At 42.4% G+C, this 10,565-nt stretch overlaps 1 protein-coding gene across 1 annotated transcript; it reads left to right on the top strand.

Moving 5' to 3' along the window:
• Positions 1-4,132: 4,132 nt before the first annotated feature.
• LOC131568541 (myosin regulatory light chain 2, smooth muscle minor isoform) lies at positions 4,133-9,894 on the top strand. Its single transcript, XM_058820639.1, has 4 exons — positions 4,133-4,336; positions 4,601-4,799; positions 4,970-5,131; positions 8,728-9,894. The coding sequence occupies exons 2-4, from the start codon at positions 4,616-4,618 to the stop codon at positions 8,898-8,900; spliced, it is 519 nt and encodes a 172-aa protein (XP_058676622.1). The 5' UTR covers positions 4,133-4,336; positions 4,601-4,615; the 3' UTR covers positions 8,901-9,894.
• Positions 9,895-10,565: the final 671 nt, after the last annotated feature.

Genomic DNA, 10,565 nt, shown 5'->3' with positions numbered 1-10,565 from the left:
AAGTGGGACTCCCTGCTACAGCTGATACAAGAACTTTCTAGAAGCAAAAGTAACACAAAAGAAGTGGACACACAATTCAGCCTTAATATTTCTTCCAATACAAAGTCTAGAGCACAGAGTAAACACTGCAATAGGTACATTCAAGGTTAGTAAGGTGCAGTTTTTCATGTAAAAAGCAGCTTTGCAAGGGGTTCCAAAACCACCAGCAAAGCATATTGTGGATGCTAGACTTACATCAAGTCAAGGATCACATATTAGGCAATGCAGCGACGTGTATATTAGCCTTCCAGAGCAGAGAAGGTCAGAGTCCGGCTAGCTGAGGTTAAGGCCGACACCCAGCTGCATCCTGCCAGCGCCCCTCGGCGTCGTAAGGCCTCGGGCTGTGCTGGTTGCGGACTGGATCGCTGCTAAACGACGAGAAGGAAGGAGCTGGACACTCGCCGGGGGGGGGGGCTAAACAGGTTTACTGGAAAGCCCACGATGTCCCAGCGAATGACCAAGAAAAAAGGGTGCTTAAGCATTTTAAAGGCAAGGAGTGGACCCGGGAGGGGTTTACAGAAGACCAATGGGGGGAGCAGAGGGGATGAGCTTAACAGAAATGACATAGTGGAGAGCCCAATAGGTACCAGGTATGGGAGGGGCCCCGGGACCACAGCCAACCACAACCCCCAAAGAGGAGAAGCTTCTGGAATACTAGGTGGAGTGGGGGCGTGATTGACTTGGCCCAGGGAAGAGAAAAAGCATACATATAAGGGAAAAAGGGGAGGAGGAATTATATAACCTAACAGATTGACAATAGAACTGACAGGGCTGTGGCGGGAAAACTGAGGAGGGCAGAACCATTTTACACAAAATGGGGGGGAGCAGATACATAAAACATAAAACCATTTTACATAAAATGGGGGAGGAATTAAATGAACTTAACGAACACACTACAACAAGGCAAGTTCATGAAAGAAGCTAATTGTGGGTTACTCAATATCACATCTGGCTCAGGGTAGCTTATCCCTTCATGAAACTAAAAATAGCAGATATTGGGAGAGCACTCTGAGAAGGTATCATAGGCTACCTTGATTCTTTTACTTCCCTAAGTACCTGCACATGGCCACTGTTGCTGCCCTCCCCTAAAGAACTGGCTAAAAACACCCTGTATGCTCTCTCTCTCTCTCCTCAAAAAACCCCACAAGTATAGAGAAAGAGATTTTTTTTTCCAAGTTTTGGGTAAAAAACACCAAAACAATAAAACTCTCCAGTGACCTGGTAGGGAAGACCTCATAGCAGCTATCATTTCTTGAGGGCATCCAAGATATCAGTAGATCCATCCCTGTGGTGCTCCAACCTGGAAATGGAAAAAGCAACTGCTGGGCTTCCCCATCCCCAGTCTCAAGACTGTTTTTGCTCCCTGCCTTCCACATCCAGAATCCACATCTCTTTGCAGCTGGGGTGCACTGGTCTAGGCAGGCTTTGACAGCGAGCCAGTGCCGCCATTCCTGTCACATTCATTAGATTCCTGAAGAAACACCATATGACACAAACTGATTGTGCTTCACCAAGCAACAAAGTTAATGACAAATATTTGCACTGTCACTGTAACTCAGCAAAAGTGGGGAAATTGAATAATAGAATTGTTAAAAGTTGGAAATTATAAGTTCAACTGTTAACCGAAAGAATTCAATGAAAGGAGGGAAAAGGTTTACTGTAAATTGCTCACTGTCTGTAGCATCGTTAAAACTGAAGTATGAAACATAATTTTGAAGGTTTTTTGACAATTCAAAGAAAATAAGCATTTCAATGGCACAAAATCATTATTTTAGACAGAAAGGATAGGAACAATTAACTAATTTTGCTTAAAATGTTTTTTTCTTAAACAAGACTGACATAAATGAGAAAGAAGAAGGGAGTAATGAAGGAAAGAAGTAGAAAGAAGAGAAATAAAAGAGTTAAGAGCTCAGCATTTTTTAAACCATCTTTTCAGAAAGGATAATTTCTGTTCTGAATGTTTGATGCACACAGCTCTTGAGAAGCACCACACTCACAAAAAAGAGCATCCTTACTTTTTCTCCTTTTCAACATTTATGTCAACAAGTTAAAAAAAATATCCTCCAAATATTATAAAAGGCAAAACAAATCTTTCTTTTCCCTTTAAATTTCTTTATTGCTATGTTGAATGCTGTAATCAAGTCAAATTGAACCATTTCTAAAAGCATTACTAAGATTTATATCAAACAGAAAATGGTCTGCCTGTAGGAACTGCTTCTCATTCCACCATGATGCAACAAATTGGAGACAAAAGCTTTAAGAGACACACACTGACATGCAATTTTGTCATTAAGAACTGATCTCACACTAGGCAAAAAATATCAGTGTACCTATCCCCACATCTGCAGAAGTTATACATGGTGACAGGTATCATGTAACACCCTTTTAATAGCATGAAAAACAATACAAGATAGAGTAGCATGTTTGCAGTGGTGGTTTAATTTAAAGTAACTGATGAAAGATGTTTAAATTAAGAGATCAGATAACTTTTCATAATTAAATTTCAACACACTGTTCAGTTGTTCAACATTATCATGAAGTATTTTATTAACTCTCTTAACCTCTTAATATTTCTACTGCCTTTCTACCCACTCTTACTTTGCATGTAATTATCTTGAAACTTTGTGCCACGTCTAGTAAGCAGAGAATTTTTTACCCAAAACTTTTTCCATTAATAGACTTTACATTTAGCAAAGTTAAGTCTTAGTTCTATTGCACTTTGAGGCAAACTTTAGAAGAGTGATATTAAAATTAATTGGGGAAGTATTACAAGCTAATTAGGCCAAATTCTCGGCCCTCATGAAATAACTTCTGATTTGAGCAGAGAGCAGGGAAAGAAAGTTGGGCCTCTTGGCAATTAAAATGTCTCCTTTCAAATTTGAGATTGCAACTTCTAGATTACATAGTAGATTACATGTTTATTTCAGTAGCTCCAGTGGCTAAATGTAGTTCATTTAAATTTATAAATACAGTTGATAATTTCAGAAAAAGCTTTTATGTCTTTTTTTTCCTTTCACAGAATGATCAAGGTTGGAAGAGACCTTTAAGATAATCTAGTCTAACTATCAACCCAGCAGCACCATAGTCCCCAAGTGCCACATCCAGACACTTCTTGAACACTTCCAGAGATGGCGACTCCACCACCCTCCTCGGGCAACTTCCTCCAATGCCTGGCCAGTGCCTTTCCCCCTAAGGAATTCTTGTTTTCCAAGACACAGACTGTACCACAAAGCCGGCAGCAGGGAGAAGGGGGATGCACAGAATGATGCTCTGGCAGTGCAGCTTTCCCATCTGATTACTTCAGCACCTTTCTGTGCACTAAACAGTTTTCTTGAAGTCCCAAGCTATTTATGTGGGACTCCAGCAAGCAACATGGGAACAAGCATTCCCTCTGGAAAATTTAAAAAATGTACAAGTGGGCTGAAAGCGAGCTGCTTCTGAAGCGATATCAGACACCATCCCCCTACGCTAAAAGCAGCTTGTACCTCAATTTATTTGAGATCCTACATCAAATGATGAATGGAAAAATATGTGTCATCCTTTTTCGTTAAGACAATATATGCAAAAATAAATCCTCCAAGTGGCCTTACAATGTATGGCTGCGGGAGGCATTAAGCTCGCTCCTGCGGGAGCACCCACTTAGAAGACTTTAAGATGCAATCTGGAATTTTTTCTGATTCCTCGAGCGAAACACGAGGAACACTGAAGGTAAGGGTAACACCTCACACCTGCTGATCCGATCCGGGCAGGACGTTCCCGGGGGATGAGGAGGCTTCGCTCACCTCCCGGCTGTGGCACTGTGAACCTGGGCACGCCGCGGCCCCAGCAGCACGGAGCGACGCTCCACCCTCAGCGTGCGGAGCTTTTGTGTACACAAAGGAAAATCCCCCCGGGAAGCTCCCGCTGCCCGCAGAAGCCCTCCGGAGCTCCGTCCCCACAGGCTGCCTCCGTCCCCACAGGCTGCCTCCATCCTCCCCTGCAGGCGGCGCCCGGGGCCCAGCGCCGGCGGCGCCGCTTCCCCCGGAATGCTCCAACGCGGCCGAGGCGGGGGGCGCAGGGAAGCGGCCGCGGGGCCGTGCCGAGCCGGCCGCCGCCCAGGGAAGCCGGGATGGGCTGCGATCCGTAAGGAAAACCCCTGGCTGCTGTATCGCAGCCCTCCCGCCGCCTCTCCCGGAGCTCGTCCCCACCCGCGGCCCGGCAGGGCGATGGTTTCTCCAGGAAGCGCTGGAGCGTCCGCCGGCGCCGCTTCCTCCCTTCCGTGTCTGCTCCGTACCCGGTCCCCGCAGCCGCCGCTGAGGTGAGGGTCTTTTCAAGACTAAAATTCAAGTTTCTTTACGTCTTCTAAAAATGATTCTTTTCCTGGTTTATTAGTCTGTCTTTCCTTTATCCATATTTTTTGCTTCTCTGTTTCCCTTCTTGAAAATACTAGGGAAATACGTTCTGATGAGAGGAAATAAGAGTGCGTTAGAGGCGCGCTGTAACATTAAACCGTAAAGCTTTTTCCTTTTTAAAATCCTAACTCTGATCTTACTGCATTTACTGTATTTCTCTCTCTCCCTAGTGTCCAAAAGTCGACATGTCTAGCAAAAAGGCAAAGACGAAGACCACCAAGAAGCGCCCTCAGCGCGCCACTTCCAACGTGTTTGCCATGTTCGATCAGTCGCAGATCCAGGAATTCAAGGAGGCCTTCAACATGATCGACCAGAACAGGGATGGCTTCATTGACAAAGAGGACCTGCACGACATGCTCGCCTCCCTTGGTAATGGCCCTTTCCTCTGTTCATGCTTGCCAGGCAAATTTGTGCTGCAAAGATCAAAATACTGAGTTTGGGATATGAGAGGTGTCTCAGTTTGTGTTAACACTCGGTTTGTATTGAGATTACTTGTTCAGTTTGAAAGCTAAACCGAGTATGAATCCCTTTATTTGTAGGAAAGAATCCAACGGATGAATACCTGGATGCCATGATGAATGAGGCTCCGGGCCCCATCAACTTCACCATGTTCCTCACCATGTTTGGTGAAAAGTTAAATGGCACCGACCCGGAGGATGTAATCAGGAATGCTTTTGCTTGCTTTGATGAAGAAGCAACAGGTATGTGGGTGCAGCTCGGGTGCTTGGCAGGGGTATGGCTGGGTTTTTATGTGTTTTATTTAGGTTTCTGAACAGTATGCTGATTTTGCACCCTTATAAATTAAATATGATATGGTAATCCTAGATGGCATATTCTGTTAAATGAATGAATGAGAGTAAAATCTGTCTGGCTTTTCTGTGTCAGTACTGAGGACTAGGAGGACTGTTCTTCTGTAAGGCTTTGAACAAGAGTGCTTTAATTGGGCAGTCTGTATGTTCCTCAAAGTGTAAAACAAGATGTATTTGCTCTAAGATGAGGAACTCAAATCACTAATGTGTGATTTTTTATGGTGTTAAAAGGTAGTAATAGGAAATCTGTCATACAACTGAGTTTGTCCCCCTCTGCAGTAGGTCTGAAATGTGTCTAAATTCTTCCGGTGTTTAATGTTTCAAGACACACTGTCCCGACTTCATAAAGTCTTACAAACCCTCTCTGACTGAGCATTCTTTATGGCTCTGAGGACAAATGTCATGCCCTCACCATGCAGCTCAGATTGCTTTCAGATTGCAGGAAGGTCTGCAGTCTTAGTGGTCTGAAGATAAAAACTGGGTGGGGTGTAGAAGGGTGTGTAGTCAGTCCAAATGACAGCTTGGACTGACTTGGAAAGCAAGATAAAGGGAAAGAGTAAAACACAGAACTCAGTTTTACTACATTGGACTTCCAAGGTTGTGCCTGTAATCTTGAGGTTAGAGTTTATGCTTTTATGTATTTATTCACCTAGGCTGACATTCCTGAGAAGTGTGTAGTAACTGGGGATGAACCCATAAGGCAATTCAGTGGGATTATCAGTGGTTTGATACGTTGTGAACTTGTCTTACTAGCTCACACTGAAGTTATGTAAGCTCTGTACTAGAAATGACACTGCACCTACACCTTTCCTCACAACTGCCCACCGCAATATTGTAATCTAACCAGCTGATCTGTGCTCTGCACCTTTTGAAGGATATCCTTCCGTTTGAACAGCTATTTTCAGTCTGTGTATTTTTAGCACCTTTTGCTTTTTCAAAGTGCATCACCTTCCTGCTGAGGTGTAGGTAAACAGGCTTTCAGTTGGTAAGGCCTTTTCAAATGCTAATCGACTTCCTCCCTCTCAAAGGAAATCTCTTTGCCATTTCCTAGAGAAGGAAGTTTGTTAGTAGGTTAATTATTTTCTCTCCACAGGTAGTCTCACTCACTGTGCTAGGGGTTTTTTTGTGTGCACCAAAACATGAGCCTGTGAATTACAATATAAAGAAAATGGTTGTGCTACCAGTTCTTTGGAACATAAACTTCTGTGTCTATGTAACCAATAAGTTACTAGTTTGGGCACCCATATACTGATAAGATCGATTTTAATATCTCTCACCTCTCTGTGGTAAATGTTTTAGTCTAGTCCTACAATGATTTGAGGATACTCGTTTGTTCTACAGTAAACAGCATGTGATGTGTTTGTAGAACCCATGTCATGTTAATCCTTTATTAATTTTATCCTCTTATTTGGCTTCTGATCAGTTTGTTCCTTTCAAAAATGTACAAGAGTATTTCCAGCTATATCTAACTCTTTTATTCTTTTACTCTTTTTCTCATTTCATGGTCTCCACTTGTGTGTTTGTTATGGGCCTGATTTTCTAGCTCTACATCAGTGTAGGTCTTTTGAAAGGGAGTAATACAAATCAGATCCTATAGATGAGGATAAGGTAGTCATACTTGTTATGTTTTACTTACATTTCCTATATTCCCAGCCCAGTTGGATATGTCACTTCAGTTTTACTATCGTGTGTATTGCTGTGGAATTGATATAAAAGTTGTATCTGTCTGCATTTGGAGTATTTTTTATCTGGTCTTTGATCCTGCATTGTCATCTGCTGTGCGCTGCTTGCAACAGGCTGAATATTAAGTTTTGTTTCATTTATTTGTTACTCCCCATCTATGCTGAAGCTGTGTGGGAGGGACAGGAGCCCTGTTTGCTTTACAATTTGTTGCTGATAAAACTTGTGGCTTATTCCTGGTCTGGCAGCCCAGTTCAGTGTTTAAACAACTACCTATTCAGACAGGAGCAATTAAGTCCTTGAGGCTAAACGTGCGGCACCAAAGGCCTTGCATTCTTTGAATACTAATCCTTATGTCATCTCTCATCACTGCTTGGTCTCTGTAGGACAGAGAAAGAGTCTCATCTGTTTGGCTGCCTTTTCCCTCCTCTTTATGCCCATCTTCAAAGACAGAACTCCAAGGTTTGACCCGTTTAGGATGGGCCTGGCTAACTGAACAGTCTCCCTATTTCTGAAGTAGGAGATTGCTGCTAGCCTTCTTTATTTGCAGTCAGTACCCAAGGGCTGGTCTGGACTGGGGTATGGTGCTGTTTTCATTAGCACATGTTGAAACACATTTTTTTCCCCTTCCCCCAGCATATACCACCCCCATGCTAATTTGTCATGCTCATTGACTGCTTTTTGGTCCCCTGATTCCCTGTTTGGTTTTGTCTCTTTAATGAACTCTGTTTGCTTAACTTATGCAACTCTCTTTCCAAAGCAGCACTTTTCTTATCACATTCTAATTGAATCTACATTAGTTGATGTGGGTGTCTACATATGATTTCCAGCTGTTGCACAGAGCCTACTTCTACCTCGTCTGTTCTGTTACTGACATTTCTCCAACTAAAGTTCAATAACCAATTTCTTTCTCAAATGAAGCGACTGTTGTGCTGCTAAAGGTATGGCTGCTTGTATAGCAGCATTTAGCAGTTTCTGCATTCTACTGTCTACCCTTTGTTATGCATAGTTCTTTTTTCATCTTTAAATTTTCCTGGAATTACTTGGCAACTGGTGGTTCCGCCCATCTCTTGAAATAGAATTAGCAGAAGATACCTAGAAACTGCTCCTTTTTATATCTTTGTTAACTTCCTCAAAAATCTTCTGCTCTTTTAGCATATAATAAATAATACATCCTACTCTTTTTTTTTTACTGGGTTCTCTACCTTTAGCTCTCCACCATAAACATTCTTCCTGCCTCCTGAGCTAACTTGCTCAGTCCTGTCTGAAAGTCTCTTCTGTTAGAAACTACTTCCCTGGACACTTGCCAGGAGTTCACTGTATCCACATAAACTGCCTCCAGCAACAGCGTTGTGCAGCACTGAAGAGCCAGAGTGGTTATTTAGTCCCCAAGGGAAACCAGTTTATAGAGGATGTTCAAATATATCTAATTAAGGCAAGAAAAATATAGTTCATTTAAGAGAATTGCTTGTATAATGAAAACTAGCAGTCACAGGAACTTGTTTTTCCACTTTGAGCTGTTGAAGATCAGTAGATGGAAATAAGTGTTATTGTACCACAGCAGGTCAGGCCCTGTCTTCAAAAATCTGTATGAAATGTGTTAAACTTCCTTTCCCTTTGCACTCAAGGAATTTCTTTAGAATTCAGTTAAGGAAATTTGCTGGGGCTCTGTGCAAATGCAGATGTAATATGCGAGTGCTGCACTGGTTAATTGCCTGCCCGTGTGCACATCTGTGCTGCTGCTTTTGGAGACCCAGCTGAGAGGCCCAGCCTCCCTTTTGTGTTTCTCTCTGCGTGTCTCACTCCAGGGTTCATCCAGGAGGACTACCTGCGGGAGCTGCTGACCACCATGGGAGACAGGTTCACGGATGAGGAGGTGGATGAGCTGTACAGAGAGGCCCCCATTGACAAAAAGGGCAACTTCAACTACATCGAGTTCACGCGCATCCTCAAACATGGAGCCAAGGACAAGGACGACTGAGCAATTCCCTGGATACATGCAGATAGCACCTTTAATTTTTAATTTTTTTTTTTCTCGTCACTTAATTTTATTTCTCAGGATCTGTTTTTTCCTTTTTTTTCTGGTTTTCTGGGACCATTGCATACATTTTTAGCACTGCAGCTTCTTCCTCTGTGGATCTTAAGGCTGCTCAGGCACACCTGCACCTTTGTAATAAGACTGGAAAGTGGCAGGGAGAGAGAGAACAGCTTACAGTGATAGATGTTGAAGAACAAAAATCAGAGAATGTGGAGGCCCGGATAAAAATGTCAGTGCTACTCATCCTAGCTAGATTAATTTTACCTTTTTAATGATAATTTTTTCAAATAAATCACTGTCTACTAAGTGCAAAATTAAAATTTTCATGCTAGAAGTATAATGTTTCTGTAATGATACTGTAAATATTTTTGCAGCTGTATGCAGTCATGTTGTTACCTATTTTTGCCTTAAAAATGATGCATAATTCACTTAAGCATACTGATGTTTGTACTTCAGCAACTGAGTATTTCACCTGCTACTGTGAGCGTACACATGAAGAAGAAATTCCTATCCTTCAAATTGTAGCGTATTGTAAATTAATCATTTCTGTCAGAGACTTGCACATTAAACATTTTAAATCTTATGTAGTTGAGCATGTATTTTACCACCTCAGTCCCTCCATTTCTCGACACTGAGTACTACATTAATACCACTTTTAAAAAACTTATAATGTAAATCCTAGTGTCTTTTTTAAAACAAGATATCATATATGGGTAGAGTTGCTTGAGTGATACTTCTTACCAGATCCGTGGGCTGCTGATACTGAATTAATGACATTTCATTGCAAATATTTATTTCTTTCTTTTATCTTTCTGTTTTTTTCAAAGTAGGAACAGGGCTGGATGAAGAAGGAAGTGTGCTGTCTCTGTCCTTTTCATTTTCTGTCTGAAAATATTATTCTTGGTTTTTAAATGAAACAATATACACTATATTTTAAGACTTCCTGCTGTGAGTGGTGTTTTGGACGTGTGAGACTTGAGGCATTCCATTTGTTCCATATCTCATAGTTGTATCCTCTATAGTTTTTGTGGTATGGAAGGCATGGCAGATTTGCTACAGTGTTCTGAAGCAATTTTGCCATCATTGGAATGCTTGTGGTCCTGAGGGTTTTGTGTCTTGAGAGAAAGGATGATCAGAGCTGCTTCTGACACTTCCAGGAATTACATTGTTGATCCCTTCAGAATTTAGTTACAAAATTAAGAAAAGTCATTTGGCTGAGAGCATTTTGCTGTTTCTTGGTGTGCTGCTGTTGCAAAGTGAACTTTCAAGAAATGCCACCAGAAGACGGTGAAGAAAGCTCTGAAGCTCCTGCTCTACCTCAGCCCCAGGGAGGTGTGGGAGGTGTGCATGCAGGGATGGCCTGATCCCTCTGACTGTGGGCCTGTGCGACCACATGGAAAAGCAGAGAGGGAAAAAAGGAGCTTAACAGAATCAGCAGAAACCCAGACACTTCACAAATGTTTTCCCAGAGAAACACTTCCCTTCGGAGGGGGCAGAGGAAAAAACTGGAACAGGAACTTTTGTAAACTATCGGTGAAATCGGTAAGGATTTTGGTGCTTCTGCAGGAGGCCAGGTCCTGCGGGCACGGGCTGGGGCCATGCCAGGAG

The sequence above is a fragment of the Ammospiza caudacuta genome, chromosome 1 (assembly GCF_027887145.1).
Source record: "Ammospiza caudacuta isolate bAmmCau1 chromosome 1, bAmmCau1.pri, whole genome shotgun sequence".
NCBI classification, from domain to species: domain Eukaryota; kingdom Metazoa; phylum Chordata; class Aves; order Passeriformes; family Passerellidae; genus Ammospiza; species Ammospiza caudacuta.
The sequence above is the reverse complement of the archived record's forward strand: the minus strand, read 5'-3'. Positions and strand labels throughout refer to the sequence as shown.

What these genes read in the sequence shown, in the direction of transcription:
- LOC131568541 (XM_058820639.1), top strand. Translation starts at nt 4,616, where the DNA reads ATGTCTAGCAAAAAGGCAAAGACGAAGACCACCAAGAAGCGCCCTCAG. An exon ending in CGACATGCTCGCCTCCCTTG is followed by an intron (nt 4,800 to 4,969) that starts GTAATGGCCCTT and finishes CTTTATTTGTAG; the next exon opens with GAAAGAATCCAACGGATGAA. An exon ending in CTTTGATGAAGAAGCAACAG is followed by an intron (nt 5,132 to 8,727) that starts GTATGTGGGTGC and finishes GTCTCACTCCAG; the next exon opens with GGTTCATCCAGGAGGACTAC.